The 25,465-nt window shown below is 36.8% G+C and overlaps 1 protein-coding gene across 2 annotated transcripts in view; it reads right to left on the bottom strand.

Moving 5' to 3' along the window:
- Window positions 1-2,597: 2,597 nt before the first annotated feature.
- Window positions 2,598-25,465, bottom strand: part of LOC131038554 (ultraviolet-B receptor UVR8) — a 63,092-nt gene continuing 40,224 nt past the window's right edge. Inside the window, exons 3-8 of one of the 2 annotated variants that reach the window (XM_057971030.2) lie at window positions 4,679-4,837; window positions 4,335-4,538; window positions 4,097-4,228; window positions 3,601-3,750; window positions 3,289-3,390; window positions 2,598-3,119 (exon numbers count right to left, since the gene is read on the bottom strand). In XM_057971030.2, coding sequence (XP_057827013.2) covers window positions 2,947-3,119; window positions 3,289-3,390; window positions 3,601-3,750; window positions 4,097-4,228; window positions 4,335-4,538; window positions 4,679-4,837 — 920 coding nt within the window. In that variant the 3' untranslated portion in view covers window positions 2,598-2,946. The remainder of the gene's footprint in view (window positions 3,120-3,288; window positions 3,391-3,600; window positions 3,751-4,096; window positions 4,229-4,334; window positions 4,539-4,678; window positions 4,838-25,465) is intronic. The other variant, XM_057971031.2, reaches the window with a different exon arrangement.

Raw genomic sequence — 25,465 nt, 5'->3', positions numbered from 1 at the left:
AATAACATGTATCATAAAATAACAAACAGGTGAAAGGGAATCGCAACAGCATATCATGCTCATAAATGAGTGGTATGACATCATCCCTACTACAACAGTAGTAGAAGACACTCATAAAAACCAATCACTACCATAATCACCATATCAATTATAACCATGAGGTGAGGTTAGCACATAATATGATACCATCAAATCACCATAAACGAATATGAACCTCGCATATAAAATAAGTGCATGTAGATCATCAAATATGAGTCCATCATAATAATAGTCCATGAATGTCGCCATTCATATGAAACTATAATATCAACTGCAATATGATATGTCTATCATCAAATATAAAGTATCCAAATCATAGATAAATCCATAAACATCCATCAAAGCATCACAAAATAGTCTAAGCTATAACCATATAGTCTATCGGTGCATAAATGTAAAGATGAAACAGGGAGGGGCACTACATCCATGCCTATTCCCATTTACTTTTGGGCCCATTTTAATGGAATGACTTAATACAAATACATATCAACAAATGGTGCACTCTTTGTGCAAAGTTGACCTTATTTCTCAATTGTTAACCCATTCCTACCTACACATTTTTACATATTCGCCCTGATTTTAGCCACATTAAAATATATTCCTATACATCTGTCATTATTATGTCTATCATTTCCCCAAAGTCTAAACATTCATTCCCCGCACTAATATTCACATTTCCTTGTGTAGGGTCAATCCCACAATATATGAAATTAACCACTCCACACACAATTGACCTGAATTTCAAACTTCAAATCTATATCTGCTCCTAGCTTTTCCACTAGCCATTTAACCAGCTTGGTACATGTTTGTGCAGTTAGTTATTGTCTTGGTATTTAAAGACATTCAACATTTATTCATATCCAATTCTATCTGAAAATGCCATCCATTAAGGGAAGAATCATTCTTAAAAAAAAAATTGTTTTGGGGCACTGAAAAGAACCTAATCTACATCATAAACACGTGCATTTCTAGAGTGTCATCTTCAACCTTTTCCACAACTATAACATTGGTCTAATCTAGGATGCCAACCTAGGGCAACTTTTGCCTTTGTAATTCTAATGATTTCCCCAAGTCAATACTACCAGTCCTTAGGCCAAAAGCTAGACATCAAATGCAAAGTTGAAGCAAGTCACATGGTTACACAATCAGCTAGTTCAAATCTGCACATTACAGGTTAAATCCATACAGAATATCAGTTCCACAACACTCAAGATTGAACCCACAGTAAATGAACTTCATCGTTTTGTTTCTATTGCACATAAGAAATTGTAATTTTGAGTAACCAACCAAAAGTTGTTATCAAAATAACAGACAGCTATCTACCAAGCAAAATCAGCAACTGCTTTCATTTTTATTTCCAAATTTCAAATTTCTGTTACATGAAATGTCCTTGCTTTATATCAAGTTAACTAATTACATAAGAGATAAACTTGGTATAGTAATTCATTGATTTCTTTACAATATTATATATCGTATCAAATGATATAATTCAAAATGTTGTTTTCATCTGTGAAAGTGCTTTAATTTGATTATTGTATAAAAGTTTATGACTTCAGAAGTTAGTGCCTTATTCCCAGCATCATCTTAGCTCCACAATCTTCTTGTACCTTAGCAGCAATTTTCAAGCAAATACTCATTAAACTGTCATAGGATCTGATATTAAATGTGAAGGTCAAAACAAATCCATCTATCACAAGCAACTATACTGACTTGATAAACGAAGATCTCACGCTAAATGTGAGGATTAACACAAATCCATAAGAACTAAAAGTGAGAATTAAAACAAATCCATCCACCAAAAGAAATTATATTGACTTGATAAGTAAAGACAACCAAAGATTAAGGAAATGATAACAAGAATTATTAAGTACTTATCAAGCATGCGCCCAACCATTTACATGAGTTTCACTTTGTATATTATACGAAATAATGACAACATGTCGTGACATAAGATGGTCTACCTGACATTACAAATATTAATTAGACTACACTGACCTATCACTAACAATGGCATACTCTAACAAATCAACCAACTCTATTGTTTTCAGGCTTGTAAATCGAAGTCTTCAGGATTGGTATAGAATCACAAAATTTTAAAAAGAAAATCAAACTGTATAGTTTTAAGGCTTGATACAAGTCTTTTTCAGGATTACTGTAAGAATCACTCCATCTTAATAAGCATATCAATTATTTGTGTTTTTTTAAGTTTATGCCTCCTAATTGTAAAAATTTCAATTGATTTTATGTAGAATTCAATATCATCATCTTGTACGATGGCCTGATCGTTGTTGCCATTACTGTAGAGCTTGATCAATTTGAGAGTTATAAGTGAACAGCCAGCTATTGCTTTAATGTAAATAATATTATGGAAAAGATGTCAAAAAAAAATTCAATCACTATTTGCTTTATAAAACTTGTTATTTACATATGTTGTATTCAAATTAATATTATGTCTATTTCCAAATCATGCAAGCCTAATAAACTAAGTGTAGCAACTGTAACTGTAGGATCTGATTAGTGGGATAGTGGGCAAAGAACTGCCAACCATTAATTCATGATGAAGATGTAATTAAAAAGGATAAAGCTTCTGTGTGGCGAGAGCGAACTGACAATATAGCTACATTAGATATGCTTATCCTGCCATTTGTTTTAAATATTCCAGTTATTGAGCTGGAATTTGGTGGATGATAGCGTTTAAGAATCCTTAACCAAATATTTCCCAATTTTACAATGATTTCCTGCAATTTTTCATCCTACACACACGAGCCTCTTCTAGTTAGAAAACACTTGACACGCAGAAATACTTTTGAAAGCTACAAAATTGTTATACTGTAATATTATTTATCTACAGGTATCAAGAAGATACTGTAAAAATACACAAGAATACAATATATATAGATATCAAGGTTAAAATCTTAATGCAAAAGTAAATCCACTTCCACAATAGACTGCATGATTATTTTGATCATCACGAGATGGAATGGAAATCGAAACAGTTTGTGGACATTGATAATCACATGTGCTCCCTAGTCCAAGCTGACCATGCTCACCCCAACCCCATGTCATCACAACCTCATTCTCTGCATTCATCATGAAGCACTTTAGTCATTAGACTTTTCAGAGTCTACACAAAATATGAGATCAATCACATTTTTAGATTTTCCATCACTAGTCAATTAAACCAATAGCATAATAGATTCAGATGGATGAAAAGAAGAAGCCTTCAAAATTCCCATCTGGTCAACATACCTAATATTATGGCAGAATGTTCAGCCCCAGCTGCAATTTGTTTTATTTTTGTTTCTCCCAATAAACTGATTCTTTGAAATGCAAGGCTATCTCCAACTTGACCTATTTCACAGACAGAATATTTAATCATTAATACTAATTCTCCACTTTTTTCAGTTGGATGTAGCTTGAGTTCCATCCTATCTTAACTGTAAACAAAAAGCAATAACACCTAAGCTGCTTTTCTATACTATGTTTCATTTATATCTAATATAGATGTACAGGTTTGTTCTTATATGCAAGATGCCCTTGTTCAAGAGAATGTCAATCAACCATTTGTTTTTCTCAGCTGCAACTCATCTTTGAAGAGGTCACAAGTAGATAGACAACCTAAAACATTTGAGTCTGCTTTCATCATGTTTTCTTTCTTCATGCTAAGTTTGCCATGATGAGACCCTCCCCACATGTATGCTTTACCATCATCTGTTATTTCAATCCAAAAAAGTATCATTCATCATAAAGATTTTAACAAGCAAAGTCAGAGCAGCAAAAAATTCTAACACAATATAGCTAATTGAGGGCAGCAAAGATGTCTAGATGTATCTTCTTTTGTGTGTGTGTGTGCACGCGTGTGTGCGCACGTGTGCATGTGTGGGTGCATGTGTCTTGTGTGTGCATGTGCCTCTCTCTCTCTCTCTCTCTCTGTACACCGAATATCAATATCATGCTTTTTAAAATTTAAATCAAAAAATAATGTACAAAAGACTCGCTTTAGGCAGGAACTTGTAAAAGCTAGTGCTCTTCCACATTTCTTAGAAATTAAAATTACCTGTGAGCACCATGCCATGGTTCCAACCAAGAGCTACTTGGCAGAATCTTAATGTTGTTGTTGCTAACATAGGGACAGATATATCTGAATTCCCATCAAATCCTTTTCCCCAAACATAGAGATGACCATTTTCTACAAACAAACTATTACTTTAGAAAAGCAAAACTAATAGGTAAATTGATCTTGATATTTTCACGAAGTCAATAACAAAAGTGTTCATAAAAACAAGAAGAGTAACCTGTCAAGGCTGAACTGTGATCACCATTTGCACAAATAAATACAACATTCTGGATGTCCAGATCCTTGACACGCACAGGAATATTGATACATCTGGCTTCTTTTCTTGAAGAATTTGGACCATTCAGATTTTGACAGCTAGCTGCAGCACCTAATTGTCCATGCCTAGCCGAACCAAAAGCAAAAACAGAAGAATCTGATATCCCTGTTGTCCAATAACCCAAAGCAACACCATTTTTCTTGACATATAGACTCCCACAAATGATCAGCTTACAGAATTTATAACTCACTTAGTATCATTACCATCAAACTAAGGGAGAAATTATTATCAATGTTAATACATACCTTTCGCCAAGACTAGTGTGTGTCGCATACCACAAGACACCATAGAAACGTGCTTGGTTTCAAAAGCTAATACTTTACATGGAAAATGCTGAGAATCAAAATGACCCAGCCCAAGCTGTCCAAATGTACCATCTCCACAAGTGAAAAGTTGTCCACATTCTGCTAGACATGAACCAAAAAATTGAAGTCATCATAGATTTCTGCTATTGATACTGATAACTAAGTTTACAAATTAAGAACTTGCTTTCTTTGCCAATCTCTTACTTGTCGCATCATTTTGTTCTGATTTATTGTCAACTGTATCTGTTTTGCAATCTATTTTGTTGTTATTTTCTATTTATGTTAATCTATTTTCTATTTTGTTGTTATTCATGTTAATCCGCTTCAACATGAATTGTGTAAGATCTATTTTATGTTAGATTGTACAAAACAACATTTAGTTTGTGTTTCAATGACAAATCATGACCTTCACCTTATGCAACTTTTGCTAGCAAGTGCAAAAAAACTTCTGCTCACTTCTAAATTTCTCCATTCTCTAGTATCCATATTAAGAATAATTTTTGAGTTTGAAATCAAACATAGACTAATATAGCTTACCTAGCGTGCTCTTAATTAAAAAGGCAGCATAAATAAACTAGACTAATATAGCTTACCTTGTGAAGCTGTTTGTGGATTTAATAAGTAGACAAAAATTTATGGGGGCTTGTAGTTTTAGATTTGCACCTCAATTGTTTGTTGAAGTTCTCTGTTATTTTCCCTCAATATTTGCATAAATCAATTTCTTGTATTTTGAAAAGGAACAGTCCTACTTTGGCATCAATCGTTTGTAACTATTAGAGAAGCTAAGCAGTACACCAATTGGTTGGAGCTTTCAAGTAAAGGATCGATACAATGGTTATGGTATCTTCTTTAATAAAAAAAAGGAATGGCAAAGCAGAGGCACCACTGCCATCATTAATGACTAAAGAAGAACATTGATGAGCAGCAAGAATAGAGGTTCCTCCAAGTGCAAAGAACCTCTCTTCCACCTCAGTCAGCTTTGCTGTTCAAAACAAAGGTTGTGGACAACAACTACAAATGTTGTATAGAGAGTGTCAGTGGTTTAAGCATCACACCTCTATGCATTCCAAGTTAGGGAATGGGGGTTCATCTTGCTTCCGACCCATGCACATGTGCACATGGGAGCAAGTGTAGGCAAAATGAAGAGTGGCACAGAACCAACCATGTAACAGAATGATAGAAAGGAGCTTCCCATCGCACCATTCAATAGACCAAATGAAATCCAATAGTGATTGTACCCACATCGTGGCTTTAACCAGTACAAGGAAATCCAACAGCTTGGAAACCCGTCATGCCCAATAATCTTTCCCCAAACACGATGAGAATTTTCAATTCAAGCAAGCTCTTTTGTATCACAATGTTGGTTATTTAAACCATACAAACGAGACTCGGACTCGGCGAAGGTGACTCGACTCAGGACTCGGGACTCACCAAAAAAACGCAGTGTAAACTCGGCAAGTGAAAAACCCAAGAAATTTAGAGATTTTTAAGGATTTAAAACTTGTTTCATGCACCCTTTATTAAATAAACCTTAAAGACACAATAACATCATCAAGTAGAAGCTAACTTAATCACATACACAAGTATACATTGATCAAATAATTATAAATGCAAATTATAGGTGAAGAAAACAGCACACTTAGATATATAAATATTGTCAAATGTATACAATACTCATGGAATATGAAATCCATGACACCAAATGTTCCAAACAAACATCAAAACAATAACTAGAAGTCTATGTCTCAAAGGAGTCTGCATCCCTCCTACGAAGGCATCTAAGGTAGGATCCCACTAACTAGTGGGGGTTTGGGAGTGGAGGCGCTAATGGGTTTGAGAGGTAGCAATGATAAGTTGCACAAGGTGTTAGATGTGAAAAAAAACCAACGATAGAAGGAATGCAGGGAAATACACTTGTGTTTTCCTGCAGGCCGGAAGTGGGGGTTCGAGAGCTATGCCCCAAAAAAATCTAGGAGAAACATGTCAAAAAATGTCCATTTTTGTCATTTTTTGAGATTTAAAAACCAAATTTTATCTAGTCTGGCTGAGTCCGGGCATCAAGACTCGCCGAGTCCGAGCCAAGTCTACAAGTCCTGGGACTCGCCAAAACTCACCCAAGACTCGGACAAGCCCAAGTCCGGGCCTCGACCAAGGTCACCCAACTCGAGACTAGCCAAGTCCTGGCGAGTTCTGGCGACTCCCGAAACTCTGATTTAAACTAACACTACTCTAGGAAGCAAGGGTGCCAACAACCTACTTCCAGCACTAATCTACTCTAATCTAGACATAATTCAAAAAGGGTTAGAAGGACAAGGTTCAATAGAACAAAAATAAAAGAGGCAATGTGCTCGAAATAATGGAACAATTTGATTCTCCTTTCAAAATTCAACCTTCTCTCCATTTTCATATGCGATGTGTGGCTGAAGTTCATTCAACCTCCTTTCACAACACAACTAACATACTAAAATGTATTCCAAGCAAAGATTAAGAATAGTACATAACACACATTCACAATGCATTAAGTAAAATTTCTTCCATCTGAGGACCATGAGAAAACAAAGGACAAAACATCGAGTTCAAGGACCCTCTCCAAGAGAAGATGTTAAGCATCACAATGTAGAGAAAGTTATATTACTTTAAAAACCAAACGATGCTTAATAAGGGACTAAGCCCGTATTTATACAAGGTGAGCAACAAGATCAGCCACTTGTGGTGATTTGGGCCACAAGAAAAATGATATAATAAAAGAAAGAGGTGATAGATGTTAGAGGAAGGGGAAAATCTTCTTGATGATAGGCCACAAATGTTGATCAAGGCACTAGAAAGCTTGATGAAGACAATCATATGCATCCCAATGAATGGCAAGCACTAGATGATGGTGTAATGTGTTGTTGGTGTGAATGATTATGGCATCAACTAAGATATTCCTTGAGTGTCAGTGCTAGGTAGTTGGTATTCTAACATGTAATGTTCCCATTTTCAGTCACTTCGGCATCGCAATTAGCTGCAACTTTATTGATGACCACCAACCTTGTCAAAGTGGATGTTTGATGTTTGGGATGTTTGATGTTGGCAATGAGCTCAATAGATCTTGAGGACTCCTATGACACTTTTCAAAGTGAATTCTAGCTTTTGGTGGGTTCCCCAAGATTTTTGGAGAGAGTGTCTATTTATAGTAAGTCACCCAATAGACCCTGTTTTCCATTATTCATCATCAATATCATTCCAATGTAGTTACTTACATTCCAATCCTAACGCTTTTTGACAGATTTTGGAACTCGAGTATATTACTAGTTTAATTTAATTATTTTACTAAAGTTGCCTGATTTATTGAAATAATTTAATGAGCACCTTGGTATAATAGCTCATCGGAATGAGAATAAAAAGTCTTAAATCATAGACATAATATTGGGACCTTGCATATCAAATATTATCATTATTTTGATAAAAAGGACTTTTGGAGTATAAGGGAGCTTGTTTAATTAAAAAAGGTGAAATTTCAAATCGGTCTTCTAGAAAGTTCAGCGGGAAAAGTATAAAAGGAGGTTTTGTGAGCTCATTTGCATTATGGAGATCATTTCATTTTCTCTAGTGAAACCCCCTGTGGTTTGGGGATTGAACTTGGTTCATCTCAGCCTTCCTGAAGACAAAAACCCTCTCAGAGAAGATTAATCAAAATCCTCCCTGGTTAATTTCATTGTAGCGCATTCAGAGTTACAGGTTGCGCGAAAAGAAGATTTTGCAAATTCGATTGAAGTTTGGTTTACGAAATTTGCAGAAATTTCCAAGTAAAGTTTGGACTCCATATTGAAGAGCATAGTACTGAACGAATTCCTTTTTCAGTCCAAGCGCCAGATAAGGGGTTGTGTGGTTGGCATTAAGTTTTCTACATTCAGCTGGGCGAATGCTTTGTATATCTTGGGTGCTTGGTTTATACTTTATTGGATGGTTGTTTTTGGGAATGCCATATTTCATTCTCTAGTTGGGCATAAGACTTCCAGGTGCAAGGCGTGGACTTATTAGCAGTATCTCAAAGAGGCGAATGGGTTTTTGTTGGTCATCCCTTGTTATCAGTTGAACGTGGAGATTCAGGAGCATTTCATTCATGTTGCTGGTCGACCAAGGTTTTGGGAATGGTGTGAGATCACTGCAAGAGGTCATGAGTGCCTAGCGGCAGGGTTTCTAATCTTGGAGTGAATTTATTAAGGGAGTCGACCTTGATAGCAGACCGTTCCATTATGCTGGAAGCATGGTGTGAGAAAATGGAGGTGAAGTGCTGAGGTTCTTTAACACTAATTGACTCTATTTCTTGGCATCCCATTAAACTTAATTATTATAATTATTGCAAGTGTTTTGTGTGAGATTCATGGTGGGTCAGTAAAGTTTAATCATTTTAATCGCTGACATCCCTATTTGATGTTATCTCAGATCAATCTGAGCATTGCTGGGAAGTGTGATAGACCTGTGTTCATCACTTTTTCGCTGTAGTAAGTGCTGCATCTTGTGGGAAGAGTAAATGTTGAAGTTGGAGAGTAATAAGCCAAGTTCAAAGGGAGTTGGAGCATTGTTTCAAGGTCATTTTTAAACGTTTAATGCTCAGTTTCAGACCTGAGTTATCTCAGGAACTTCTATCAAACTAGTGAATTTGCAATGAAAATCAGTCCTTTTTTATTCACCAATGACTTGTGGAAAACAAGATATTTCATTTGGGTTCGAATCATTAGCCGATAGGCTATATAGCGTGAGGTTTCAGTCCAAACCTGTCTCACGCCAGAATCCATCTTCTTGCTGGTAAACTGGCCAAGAAAACATCTCAGAAATAGCGCTACTGAATCACAAAACATGTCTGCTGCCGGTAAACTTCATCGGGAAATAGTATGCAGATCAAATCATATCTCCAAATCATACAGGAAAAATCAAATCCAAATCAAATCAGATTTGTTGTATCCGATCAAATCAAATATTTTGCAATCAATATTTTCATTTAAATTGTTGGCAAAATATTGTCTCCAGCTCACGAATCATATATTTTTAGATTTGCTTTTAGCTTGTTATAAATAGATTGAAGCCGTAGCTATAGGGAGATTAGTTTGGTTTGTCTGCTTTGGTCGGGTTATAATGTTTTTCCTGCAAATTCTGCCTATTTTTTCACATTAGCAGGATGAAAGGATTTGTGCAGAATCTTGAGGTAAGTCACTAACTATGGTTCTAGTGAGTGTTTCTTGCGTGGTTGTGTTGACGTGTATTTTGTACACCATCATACACAGAATAAAATACCTAAAGGCATCTTATCCTCTCTTGAATAAAGTCTCTAACTGCTGAAGATTCGCATGAAGGATCAGTTAGGATGACTCCAATGTTCTGGTTAGTAGGGTCTCTACATGTGGATAAACTCCAGTGGTATGATGTGATTTGCTGGAATCACAAGGGGACTTACATCTGATGATTGAACTTCCAATCTGCTTTGCTGGAACACAGGCTCTTACTGGCTTAGATTTGAAAAAATGGAAAAAGGATGAGGGCGAAGAGAAGATCTAATCCTAATACTAAGAATGTAGGAGCAATGATTTGATTTTTGATGAAACTCTAACTAGGTCTTGTTTTGACATCAATGGACCATCTCCACAAGGCTAGTGCGATCTTCTAAGGGAAGCTTTATGATGTTCAAATCATCACCGCAGGCATAGACACCATCAAGTTGATGCATATCAATGAAGAAGCGACAAATTGAAATTGAGCTTAAGCTGAATGATTCCAGTTGACTACACAAGGCAAGTCTGCAATCAACAAACTGCTAGTAGTATGGATATACGAATTCCACCATTAATCAATCGCATTTCCTCCATTCATCTAATCATCTACCATCTAGGATTGAAGACTCAACAAGAAACCATGCAAATTGCAAGAAACGACACACTTCACCATTACTTCAATGAAAATGGAGTTTGTTTACAATCAATGGCAACAATTTCTTGCCTTGTCCTCCTATTCTACTCTAATAACTATTCTATCAATTTCTAACTACTCTCTATCTACTAACTGCTTTCTATTATTTACAACTCTCTCTCTAATTCTTTCTAATTAGCCTTTACAAATGAAATGCCAGGGCTTATATAGTGCCCACAATACAATTTGATGGCTTAGATCAATTCAAGATCAATGGCCAAGATTCAACAATGAAAACCCTAATTAGGGTTTGTTACAACCATTACATAACATTTAATGCTTGACCAATGATAAAATTGTATTGCTTGGACACATGTCCCCTCTAGAAAAATCGACCAATGGATAGCCGGGGTAGGTACATCGGAGTTTGTGCCACCTTCCATGAGTTAAGTACATTGAATCTGGACATGCTGAGGTGGACCTCACTGATTGGAGACGTGATGACTAGGACGCCACCTCATTTGACACTTGTAACTTGGTAGATATTCAACTTGATGTTGTTGAGAAGCTTGCTTTAATTAATTCATCTAGAACTATTTACTTCTTCAACGAGCCCTTGTTCTAACTCCTTGTGTCCTTGATGTGCAGGATGATGATGTACCTCGCCTTGGAACGCTGGATTGAAAGAGGTCACCCCTGTCCTTGCTTGATCGTCCCGGCGAAGACCGTCCTTGATCCGACTTGATTTTCCTTGATGAGATCTCCATTTGATGCCTACACAACATTTCAAAATTAGTAACATGATTTCGCAATGAATAGCATAGATTAAATTAATTTTAGGAAACCTCATGATAAGTCCTTGAATTATCATTTCCTAAAAAACGATTGGGCTACTGGAATTCAAAATTTCAAAATTCAAAATTTAAGCTATGACGATCAACGTTCAAAATCAAAACAATAAATCCATATCGCCATACCTCTCTTGAGAGCTAACACTAGAATGCAAAATGAGGAATTTGCCTAGGCAAAATTAACGTTAGAAGCCTTCAACGTGATCTTCAAGGATAAAAAACGTCCTCTTTATCAATTTGCCACCCTTGGAGTCTTTGATGTGTTCTTCAATGTCCTTGGCAAGTTCGCCTAACTTGAAACTCGAACTCCTTTGATAATGCTTGTGCCTTCCTATTGATAAGACTCGCACCTTGAACACAATTCGCACCTCCTCTTGAATGATAATTTCGCACTTCCTTTGTATACTCCAAATCGCATATGAAAAGATGATAAATGATGATGTGAAAATGAAATAAACTACTCCTCCTTTATAGGCGCTCACCTTCATATTGACCCTAGGCCGACTTTGGTGAATAAGGCAAATTTAAAATAAACTTAAAGGCCAACCTTTGTAAAATGAAACAAATTTTAAATCAAGCGCCCCATTTTATTTATAATTAATTAATTTAATGCCTATAATTTTAAATAAACTCGATTTTTAAAAGGCAAAAATTAATTAATAAAGACCCATGCGGTAATGTTAAGTGCCAACTTTAATTGGATTTCAAATTTATCGATTTTTTCCTAGCATTTAATAAAATCTAAAGAATGTTTTAGCGCCAAATTTGGAAGAGGTAAGGACACAAACCTATCGCTCTGGTCCCTGACTAAGGGACAGAAGCGAATTTGATGTTTAGTCTTGATTCTCTTGCCTTTTATGTTCAAAACCTCCATCCTCACGTTGAGACTGGCATGTTTGCCAAAAAACTCGAGCTTGATCGTCTTCATTTGGTGGATAAATGCCCTCTACGGTGGATATCGCCCTGGTCCCTTGGTGAGGGACAGGAGCGAACTTCCATATCTAGCTCAAATTGGTAACATTTTGTCGTTCACTTCTTTTGTGTCGCCTTCCAAATGACGTTTTAAACCTTTTGCAACTTTGCTTTGACATGATTTTCGAAGAAAAATGAATGATTTAGCTAATATCGCCCTGGTCCCTTGGTGAGGGACAGGAGCGATCTTGGTGTTTCTCCTTAATCTTGCTTGTTCAATCACCAATCTGCATTATATGGCAAGTAATGACGTTGTCTCTTCATTCCACTTTACTTCACTTGGCTTCTACGAGGCATATTTGATGTTTGGAGGATTATCGCCCTGGTCCCTTGGTGAGGGACAGGAGCGATCCTGAAGTTCTAGCCAAAATTTGCTATCTTCCAACCTTTGTTCTTTGTTCATTGCTTCCTAAATGATGTCCTTGATCTTGTGTATCCTTGCCTTGTCATGATTTTGAAGAAAAATGAATGATCTTGTGCAAATCGCCCTGGTCCCTGACTGAGGGACAGGAGCGATATAGGTCCCTTGGTTCAATTGATGACCCTTTGACGTTTGAAACCTTTACATATCGTTTTCTTAAGACACCTTTGATACTTTGCAACTTCGTATAATCCTGACTTGGCATGATTTTTGCATGAATTGGCAATTATGGTGAATATCGCTCTGGTCCCTGCCTGAGGGACAGGAGCGAACTTCAATGTCCTGGGCTCATGCTTGCTTCCATCAACTTGTAATTACTTTCATAATGTAGAATGAGGTCCCTTTGATCCCCTTGGACACTTGATACTTGTTAAACCTTCAAAATCTAGGCCCTTATGAAAAATTTCGCTCTGGTCCCTGACTGAGGGACAGGAGCGAACTTGGACACTTGATGTAATTCTTTCAATATTGGCAACCTTTGATACTTTGTTCTTCATTGAGACGCTTCAAAACGTCCTTGCCACCTTTCACCTTGACTTGGAGTGGTTTTAAACTTGGAGGAAAGGCACATAACTAAGATATCGCCCTGGTCCCTGGCTGAGGGACAGGAGCGAATTTGTACTTGTAGGCTCCATCACATTTTGCCAACTTCAAAATTTATCTTCAACGGATTCGTAATGTATCTTTTCATTCATCCATGGCTTGGAATTCATTGTAACTTGGCAAGAAATTTGTCTAAGGTAAAAATCGCTCTGGTCCCTGACTGAGGGACAGGAGCGCCCAGGCTAATATAGGTCCCATTTGGTGTCTTGCAATCTTCAATTTTGTCTTCAACGAATCCGTAACACCGTCTTTGCTTGCCTCAAACCCTAAAATTGCTTGATCTTTGCCTAAAACATGCCTTATAAGGAATTTCGCTCTGGTCCCTGAGAGAGGGACGGGAGCTACAATGGATTTCGCCCTGGTCCCTGACTGAGGGACAGGAGCGATTTTTGCAATTTGGTCCACTTTCTTCATGTTTGTGTCTTCAAATTATATTCAACTGGTAAAATGCACTTCCTTGGACCTCTTCAAATCGTCAAGTTGTTAAAATCCTGCAAGGTCAAAGCAATATTTGATTTTGAGCTCCGGTCCTTCACTGAAGGACAGGAGCGATTTTGACTCCTGGGGCATTTCCGTGTTCGTGAAATTCTTCAATTTATATTCAATGGAAAGATCACACCTTTCTTTACCATTTCTACTTGAAAAATCATCTTGATCCTGCAAAGACAGTAAGATTTTTGAAAACGAGCTCCGGTCCTTCACTGAGGGACAGGAGCGATTTTGCTCCTACAGGCCAAAATATCATGATTTCACAAGTTTAATCACTTCACAAGGCAAAAACAAATCATTCCTGATGCCCAGGATCAACTATCAAAAAACTCAAAATTTGGTCAAAAATTACTCAATTGAATAAAAATCACATTTTCATCATTAACACTTAGACAAATTAAGACTCTGCACTCAAAATTCCAATTGAAAATAGACCATTCTGGCGAATTCATTTCATTCAAAAACTGCATCCTACGAGAGGAAGCTCAAAAAGCTCTCAAGACTGACTGGACTCTGGCCTGAAAAGATCAAAACGGGAAACCCAAGGGTTGACCCTAAATCCAGACAACTGACGAACTACCAAAACCCTAAAAAGCAAAGCGAAAACGAGCAAAACGAGCAAAAACATGGGTCCCCATTTGCAATGGGGCGATGTGTGAAAACGTCACAACAGGTTGGAACATTTTTCTGTTTAAAATCCTCCACCTTGCTTGGTCGCAGCTTATTCTCTGCCATTTCTTCAGACCACTGCCCACTCTCTCTTTGCTCTATTGCTTCCATCCTTGATAATTTGCACCAAAATTGTAAATGACTGGTAAAATAATAGACTAACATCTCAAGAACATGTAAACACTTACTTCGAATGGATTCGTCTTTGCCAGCAATGTCTGAAACTTCTGGTGCTGAAGGAGAACATTCTGCAGGTGGTTGAGATTAAGAATCTGTAAAAAAGAGGGTCCAACAAAAGTTTTACCGTATGACAGAACAGCAAACCAATAAGTTGCTTGCAATTATGTTTCGTGTATCTCTGTGCCTGTTCCAAAGCTCCAAGTTTGGCACAAGTTGAGAGGATGCTGGCAATGGTCAATAAGGCGGGCTTTACCACTACGTATTGTACTTGAATAAAAAATTTCAACTATTTTTCAATTCTTATTTTATGCATATCCAGTAGTGACTGCAGTCTATGATGTCTCATCTTGAAAAGATATTGTGAGATAGAATTCATAAGCATTATATATGCTTCCACTATTTGCTTGCAAATCTATCTCAGTATTCTCAACTACAACTTCTGGTAACAATCGGTTATCAATATTTTCTAATATCCATTCAACAAAAAATACTCCCATTTGGTGCATGCTGAGAGGATGTTGGCAAAGATTTTCGAGTTTAACTTTAAACTTGCCAATTGCATTTATTTACAGCACTCGAAATTGGCTCCTCTACCGCCATGCTTCTTCGCCTGGGCTTTTTCAACAAACTGTTTTGCGCATATCCAGCAACTAGCCTCATGTGGTCGGAGGCTATAGTGGTTGAGTAATTTCGACTTTGCAAATGGGGTCCCAACTAATGCTGATTCCTTTGCACCACAATAAAAAGATAGAACCTTGGAATGATAAAAACACCACGAAATTGGCACGAAGACGAAGAAGAAAAGTAAGCCCATGTTGTAGGGAGTGAGCATGCTATTCACAAAGTGGATTTGTTGAAGAGGGTTTTGAAACTTTCAAGCACATGCAATCGGCAGGTGTCAAACAGCCTCCGTGCCTGTGCGAAATTGGGAGCTTTGGAAGACAGTATGGACATCTGTCAAAGCATAAAGGACCAAAAAAACATTTAGATGTTGTAGTCGCAACTGTCCTGGTAGCCATGTATAAAGAACAGATAAGGCACTTGGAGTGTTTGACACCATCCCTCTAAGAAATGTGGTCATGGGTTGCAATGATTGCAGGATATGCACACAATGGATTTGCAGAAAAAGCTGTAGATACTTTCAAGCAAATGCAATTGCGGGTGTAAAGCCAAATTCCACAACCTTTGCAAGCATCCTCCCTGCCTGTGCCAAATTAGGAGCTTTGGAACAGGGTATGGACATTCATCAAGCATAAAGAAAAGAGGATATTTGTCAGATATGCTCTGGTAGACACACATCCAAAATATGGAAGAATAGTCCAGGCACGTGAACTGTTTGACGCCATGCCTCAAAGAGATATCATCTTATGGAATTCCATGGTTGCAGGATATGCACAAAATGTATTCATTAAAAAGGCTGTTCTTATGGAATGTACTGATTGCAAGATATGTACAAAATGGATTTGTTCGAACAGCTTTATAAACTTTTAATTAAATGTAATTGAGCAATGTAAAGGCATACATTGCAATTTATAAATTTTGGTTATTGTCAAACATAAAATGTTATTAAAATGATTTTGTATCAAAAATATTGTAATGTAAATTCTAATCATCATTCTTTACAACAAATATTTAGATATCAGAATATATATATAAAACAAACTTTGAATTCAACATTCTTATTTTGAAAATCATGTAAGTTCACTCATATATAACGAGGAGTGCACATAGCATGTCATTTATCGTAATAAGTTTAGACATGTGATTAATATTGGTTAATGGCATATGGAACTGTAAATATTTAATTTAGATAAACAAGTGTAAAAGTTACATTTGTCACACAAAATTAGTGTCCTTCCCATCAACACTATTACAACAACATTTGTAACGAATTTAGTCATGGATACAATATGTAAATAGTTTGTAAACATTTGCAAAAAAAAAATCATAAACATTTGTTGTCATAACTGGACAGTTTTTAAATACTTCCATACAAGAAATCCCCTCCTATCACCACTTGTCCTATCCAGCACTATAATAGTTTTAATCATTGGTGTGGGACAATGATGTTTGTAAGACCTTTCCATTATCACTATCATAAAGTATAGCCCACGCTTTGATTGTCACATTAGACTTTGTAGCATACAAGTTAGGTATCTCTTAGTAAATGTATGTAAACTTGAATGATGGCATGACGTGATGCGCCTTTAATTGGATGGAGTAATTGAACCAATAAGGGATGTTCAATTCCTCTATACAAAGGATGATACTCTTTTGGTGTTGGGTGTGTCATCCTGTATTCAGGGTGGTCCGAAATGCTTTTGGTGCCCTCCGGATATGTTGTTAAGTGCATTGTGGTTTAGTGGATCTTGATCTTTTGGTTCGGATATGTGTTGGAAGATGCGTTGAAATGTTTATTTGGGTCTCACTTTGGTGTGTGGAGATTCGCATGGAGTATTTTGCATTAGAAGTGGTTATGTGGCCAACTGGTTGATTATGTCTACACGTTATAGTTGGTAACACCTTTGAAGAATGTGTTGGCATGTGCAGACCGTTGAATCAATCATAGAAGGATGTGTTATAATTTGTTTTGGTTCCCTCTTTCTCCTGGAGTGGACAAATCTAAGTATTTTAGGTCTGGGTGGCTTATTTTGTGCAATATTGCTTATTTTGTTTTGGCTGACCCTCAATTAAGTTTTCCAATTTTGTATATCATATTTAAGTTGTGCGGATGGATTAATTGAGTGAGAGTGAGAAGTGAATTGTGTGAGAAGTCTATGCGAATGATTTGCAAGCATATTTGAGTTTGTGGTGCTGAGAAAGTCAGTTTGAGAAGAGCTTTGAAGCTGATATATTCTACAAGACAGTGTGCTGTGATAGTGAAGATTATCAGAGATGTTTGCCATGTTATTGGTCGCTTTATTGTTGTTCAAGGACATTTTCATGATCAGGAGAATCCTTCTCAATTTCAGTTCAACTATTTCATTCGTTGCTTATTGATAGTGAGTCCTTCGGCAATAGTTTGTATCTTGTGCTGAAGAAATGTTCTTCAGTTGTACAAGTCCTCTTGTATCTTGCCTAAGGTAGCGCACCTTAGTTTTGCAAGTCCTTTAGGTGTTGGTGCTCCTTGGCTGCAAGCCTAAAATGTTGTAAACATTGTTACTCATATTGTGAGTTAGATTCTCACCGTGGTTTTTTCTTGTTTGGGTTTTCCACATAAATCTAGTGTTCATGTGTTTATGCTTGATGTGATGATGATTAAAGTGTGTTTATTAAATAAGTTAATTAATAATTGCTTTTGAAGTTTCAGACTGATTCATCCCCTCTCTCAGTCCTGCTGGGTGTTCAACATGGTCAGCAAGTGCTTGGAGGGTAATTTTTCGATGTTTTGCATTAGATAGACAAGACAAGTGGTTTCAAGATTTGCTACTAGTACAATGTTGGTATAACACTTCCTTCCACACTTCATCCCAAATGTCTCTATCTTTGGTGTTGTATGGGTGCCATTCATCATCCATCGCCTCTTCATTGTGGGCACACCCAAAGATTAGAGTAGTTAAAGAACAAATTCAACATCAACAAGAGGTACTCTCTAGTATGAAGGAAAACCTGGCAATGGCACATAACAAAATGAAGCAACAAGTTAATTAGCACTGCAGTGAAAGGAATTTTGAAGTAGAAGACTAGGTCTTTATGTGATTACAAACATATAAATAGATGTCATTGAAACAATAGGAGGATAACAAGCGTGCACCCAAGTATTATGGCCCTTATAAGCTTTTTTTTGGGCAAAAAAAACCCTTATTTAGGAAAGCTTAATTATACACACGATAACATTATTTCTAGATTACAATTGACATCACAACATACAAAAGACTGATCCAACAAGGGGTCTTACAAAACCAACAAATAATACACAAAAAAAAACAATGGCCTTTGAAGCTCCCTCCAACCCCAACTCAACTATCTAACAACAAACCCTTTGATAATCACAAATAATCTTAAAGAGCTGCTGCAATTTTTTATGATCCAAATCACCCGAGTCAATGGCATTCCAACCATGGACTGCTTTAGAGGGCCATTGGCTAGACAGTTTGTTACCCTATTCCATTCGTTAGGGATATGTGAAAAAACTGTGTTGCCAAGAGATGCGTCTTTGACCCCTTGGGATGTGTATCGGAGATTGAGATGCATCTCTAGTATCAGAGATCTTACTAGAGACATCTCTGGTCAGAGGAGACTTTCAGCCACTGTCTCCTGAAGTCTCCCACTATCTCCCTCACAAAAGGCATTGTTTCCCACACAAATTAAAAAAAAAAACTAAAATGTTAAATGCATTGGGAATCTGGAAAATAAACACGCTGTAGAAGGGAAAACAAAAGTCGACACAAGGTGGGAGCTAACATGAGTCGACAAGACCACAAGTATTTGGCATTTAGCTATTTGCAGTTCGATGCAAAACTCAAAAGATATTCATATTTTCTATATTCTTGCTGCTGTTCTTTTAATTCCTTTATCCAAACTTTGCGATATACACAATGGGGGTGAATTCTACTATATCCTTGGGAGACGAGAATTTGGTTGTGATAATACATATTCTTACTTCGTTCATGTGAGTATGTCTATATTCATATTCTCATATATATAATCACACAGAATAGCAAAAGGATTTGTAGTGTTATAAGATTCAACTTGTTGGTTTGGGCCCTTGCCTTCAATTTTCCTATACACTTTTTCACATGTGATTGATTCCTATGAAGTTTCCTTTGCTTTTGAGAGATGTTTTGGTTCTAGATGAGCTCTTTGTTCCTTTTATCCTATAGAATTGGATTGCTGTTGGGTGTCTGATACTTTTTCTACTAAATGTTTTTCATTGCCTATTTAGTAGTTGGGCAATATTCTCATCAAAGGATTTGCAATGTTGAAAGTTCAATGTCATGATATTTTCTATAAATCTATTAATTATATGAAAAAATGGCATCTCCAAGTACCCCCATCTCCTATTTAAAATAATAGACATACTTGTACCTATATCGGTCTCTTGTACTAGTACCAGTAGTCTCCTAGCAACTTGATGTAATGCCCCACCAAGGAACCCCGGACACAATCCAAGAAAGTTGGAATATTTTTTTTTGAAACATTCTAGAAGAGCTTAAAAACTTCAACACCAAAGGTACAACACAACATGTTGCACTTATGACAATGTGCACACAAGTGTCACGAGGGACATCATGGCACACAAGAACGACTACACAAGATCTCACATTGCACAAGCAAGGTGACGAGTAGAAGATTAACAAATGTGGAGCCACAAATCTTAAATACCACTAATCATGTAGCAGCACTAATTAATAAGCCAACTTGATGTAATGCCCCACAAAGGAACCCCTGAGGACACAATCCAAGAAAGTTGGAATATTTTTTTTTGAAACATTCTAGAAGAGCTTAAAAACTTCAACACCAAAGGTACAACACAACATGTTGCACTTATGACAATGTGCACACAAGTGTCACGAGGGACATCATGGCACACAAGAACGACTACACAAGATCTCACCATTGCACAAGCAAGGTGACGAGTAGAAGATTAACAAATGTGGAGCCACAAATCTTAAATACCACTAATCATGTAGCAGCACTAATTAATAAGCCAACTTGATGTAATGCCCCACCAAGGAACCCCTGAGGACACAATCCAAGAAAGTTGGAATATTTTTTTACTAGTCTCCTAGCAACTTGATGTTGCCATAATTTGTTACAAATTGGTGATAAAAGTTAATAAGCCCTAAGAAATCCCATAGGTTCTTAAGGGTTCTAGGCATTTTCCAATCTTACATGGCCTTGATCTTATGATGGTTCACCTTCACTCCCTCAAATGAAACAATATGACCGAGGTACTCCACCTCTTTGACTCCAAAAACATACTTGGATAGTTTAACACAAAGTTGATGCTATTCAAAAATGTTCAAAACCTAAATCAGATGTTGCAAGTGTTCCTCCAAATTTTGCTATATACTAAGATGTCATCAAAAAATACCAAAATAAATTTCCATAGAAATGTCCTAAAGATAAAGTTTCATCAAACTTTGAAATGTAGATGGTGCATTTGTGAGACCAAAAGGCATCACCAAAAATTCATTGTGGCCCTCATAGGTTCATAAAATTGTCTTAATATAACCTTATCTCTAATTCTGATTTAATGATACCAAAACATAGATCAACTTTGGTAAAATAAATAGCATTATTTAGCTCATCTGACAAATCATCAATTATTGGGATTTGAATCTTATCTTTCATTGCATACTTGTTGAACTCTCTATAATCAAGACAAATCTGCCAAGTGTCATCTTTCCTATGTACCATTAAAACTGAAGAGGAGTCAGCACTCTAACTAAGCCTAATAATAATTGCCTCTAGCATCTCTTATATAATCTTCTCAACCTCACTTTTTTGTACATATAGATACCTATAGGGCTTGATGGTTGTGGTTGGCTTCCTAATTGAATGGCATGATCATGAGCTCTTTTGGGATATAATCCTTTTAGCGTATCTCCAAAAACTAATGTCCACCTACAATTACTTGTGAATTTGGTAGTGTAGGAACCATTGACTATTGTGCTTCTAATGAAAAGGATTGGACCACAAACCCATATGCCTCTGAAACCTATATGCCCCCTTCTTAAGTTATTTTGCATTTGATGGGAGCTTACCAATTGTGGAGATTTTTCTCGTAACCTTCTCAATTTAAATGTCCTATCCTAAGAGTGAAAACACATGAATAGCTCTTGGAAGTTTATTTCAATTGTTCCCAATGAAGTAATCCACTAAATTCTCAAAATAATACCCATTCCGTTCATGGAGTTATCAAACATAGGACAATCTAATTGGTATTCTTACATGTAAACTTTAATGCTATGACATCTCTCTTAGCAATTGACTACACAACCATATGGAATCATGACCTAAAATTCTAGGGCCATATAGATAAAACAATTCACACAAGAAGTTAACTTCTTGTTGAAAAAGTTGTGAGTGGTTCCTAAGTCTATCAACACCATTACTCTCTTCTTTTTTGACCTTCTTGTTGATAAAGTTGTGAGTGGTTCCTAAGTCTATCAACACTATTACTCTTCTTTTTTAAACCCACTACCTTAAGAGTGTTTTGGAGTGCTAATTACAAAAAGTGCATGACAAGACATGGTTGGTTGGGTACCTCTTTCTATTATCTGAATCATCAATCGTTTCTAATATTGCTTCTTATTCTTCACTTCCACCTATGTAAAACAACAATTTTTCAAAATCTTGTGTCCTCAACCATATTTTCTATCATAGTTGAAACATAACCATTTGGTCGTTTTTCTTCAATTTGTTAAGGAATCAATCTAGTAGCTTGAGGGAATGACTGTTGAGGAGCTCCTCTCGTTTATGCTTATGAATCCTTGGCTTCAATTGGCCAAATTGTTTTCTCTACCTATCTTGCCATAATCAAATCGAAGTAAAATGGAAGATGCATACCTCATAATTGATGTGGTACCTTACACTCCCTAGATATAGTTCATTCATATCACCCTATGGAACACGCTCCACTCTTAAAAATAAAGTATGGAATTGTTGACTGTAGTCCTTGTCTATACCAATTTGCTTTAATTTGGTGATGTACTTGAAGTAGCTATCCATAAGAATATTGTCATAATGTGTTGTGAGTTCCTCTTAGAGAACAAACAATATGGCAACACATCCCTTAATTTTCTTCTATTGTCAACAATACCAAGTGAATTGATCTATCTCCAAATATGATAATGACATGGAACATGATGAAGGTCAAGGAAATGCTTCATTTGATAGAACCAACTAGTTGGATATTTTCCATCAAACTTATGCATCTCCATCTTTGGCATGAAGTGCCTAGAGTTAAATATAGAATTATTTGTGTGATGGCCTTGTTTTAGATCAAAGTAATAACCAAGAAGCTTCATGTCCCTTTGAAGACAAATTTGCATCCCAAATATAATGGTGTGAATCCACCCATTGGGAGTCTATAACATTTTGGAGATAAATCAACTATTAGAACATTGTATTAATATCTTCTTTCTTATTGACCCCTTTCATCTACTCCACCACTTCTGACAAGATTTCCTACTTAGCCTTTGTGGTTACTTCCTTTAGAGCTTCAATGGCTATGGGATCATCACCTTTGCTTCTTGTTGAAGCCCCCACCATGATGCTACTAAAATAATTTTAACAAATCAAAATAAGCTAAAATTATTTTTGTCGCCTACCTATGTTAAATTCTTGTAACATCGGTCATGCTATTTCATGATTACAATGCATTAATTTGATTACATGTTAACATATATAATAGATTAACTATTAGTATATACGTTAACAAATAATGAATAAACCAAAATTAAATTATTGCATTTACCACCGGTTACACCATTACATGTTATTGGGTTGTGATTAAGCGATTCTTAACAAATCGCGCTCCTCCCGATCGGGCAAGTAAATGATCCTAATGCTTGTTAACGTGATGTGGTGAGTGGTACGTAGGGAAGAGATGTGTCTTCCCACGTGGGAAGACATATCTCTTCACTACGTAACCCCTCATCCACTTATATAACATGCATACATTGAGGAGGATGCATATACCGAAATCAGTAAGTGTGTTGCATCCTTCAATTCACACTGCAGCAGATCAAATACAACTTTCAGGTTATATCTCCATCTCTCCTATCTTCTTGATCACAGAATTTTAAATAAACTTAACATGGTATCAGAGCGAAGTTAAGGAAGATCATATTAAAATTCTATAACGATCTCATAGACTTTCACCCGACCCTTAGTAGATCACATTCCTATAATTCTAATGGCAACCGGAGTTAGGTTTGAAGATCGATTAGATGGAGCATCAAATTTTGTATCTTGGAAATTCAAGATCATGCTTGTTTTGAAAGAAAATAAAATTGACTCCCATGTCAAAAGTGAAATTCCTGAACCCTCTGATGATACAGAGAAAATTCAGTGGAGCAAGGACGGTGAGAAGGCTCTTAAGATAATTGTGGATTCCGTGAGAGACCACATTGTGCCGGTTATTTCTAAATATGAGACGATGTTCAAAGCCCTAGCTGACATTTATGAAATCAACAACACTAGCAGGGCTCTCACCTTAAAGAGTCAACTACGCCATATAAAGATGAATAAAGGAGAAACAATTACATCCTATTTCTTGAGGATCACTGAGCTTAGGGATCAACTATCCACTATTGGACATCTAGTAGACAATAAAGAACTTACCATGATGGCCCTAAATGGACTTCCTACCTCATGGGAATCGTTCATTCAAGGAATCAATGCTCGTTCTAAATTTCCTAAGTTTGATAGATTGAAAACCGATTGAATTCAAGAGGAATCTCGGCTTGGAATCTCGGCTTGTCACAAGAGGAATATAACAAAACAATGGTAATGAAGACATTCAAGTTCTAAACTCTAATTCCCACATAAAAGGAAAGAGGAAGAACTTTAAGAAAAAGGGGGACAATGGCTCAAATGGAAAGAGGTCTTCAAAGAAGAAGAGAGACATTTCTGAAGTACAATGTTTCAGATGTGACCAATATGGGCGCTATGCAATGAAGTGACCAGACAAGATCAAGCAAAAGGCTTCAATGGCAGAAATTAAGAAAGGGAGTGATTCCGAGAAACTAGTCTTCTACTCAGCCCTCTCTAGTCAAGTCACCTCCAGTTCCAACACATGGGTGATTGACAGCGGAGCATCTCGACACATCACTGGATTTCGTGAGCACCTAGATACACCTATGGAAAATTCAAATGAAGAAGTGACAATTGGTGATGACTCAAATTATCCAGTTATGGGAATAGGAACCTGCAATATCAACCTAAAGTCAGGCATATCCCTATAGCTGACTGGAGTTCTATTTGTACCTGGTATAAAGAGAAACCTTGTCTCAGTTTCAGCACTTGAAGATAAGGGTTACAGATTAACCTTTATGGAAGGAAAGGTACTTGCTTGGCCAAAGAACTCCACCATCAAGAAAGCCCACACCATTGGAGTAAGACAAGGGAGCCTCTACAGACTTTGCACCACTCCACCTCTAGCCTTGATTCATGAGACTCCATATTCGAATGAACTTTGGCACAAAAGATTAGGGCACCTTTATTTCCATGCCCTACCTAAGATAGAGAAGATGGTGATTGGCTTACCCAAGCTAAGTCAAAATTCCGAAGGAGCCTGCAAGGGGTGTGCCTTGGGTAAGAATACTAAAGGGTCTTTCAATTCTAGCAACAGTAAATCCAAAAATGTATTAGAATTAGTTCATTATGATTTATGTGGACCCACAACAAAATGGGGTAGCTGAAAGAAAGAATAGGACTATAGTAGAAGCTGCTAGGGCTATGTTGTTTGACCAAAATATAGAAACCTCATTTTGGGCTGAAGCATCTAGGACAACTATGTACATTCAAAATAGATGTCCTCATTCTTGTCTTGATAATAGAACCCCTGAAGAAGCCTTTACTGGTAACAAACCTGACATAAGTCATCTCTGGATCTTTGGGTGTCCAGTCTATATTCATGTCCCCAAAGAAAAGAGATCAAAGTAAGAACCTTCTGGAAAGAAAGGAGTATTTGTTGGGTACAAT

This window comes from Cryptomeria japonica, chromosome 10 (genome assembly GCF_030272615.1).
Source record: "Cryptomeria japonica chromosome 10, Sugi_1.0, whole genome shotgun sequence".
NCBI classification, from domain to species: Eukaryota; Viridiplantae; Streptophyta; class Pinopsida; order Cupressales; family Cupressaceae; genus Cryptomeria; species Cryptomeria japonica.
The sequence above is the reverse complement of the archived record's forward strand: the minus strand, read 5'-3'. Positions and strand labels throughout refer to the sequence as shown.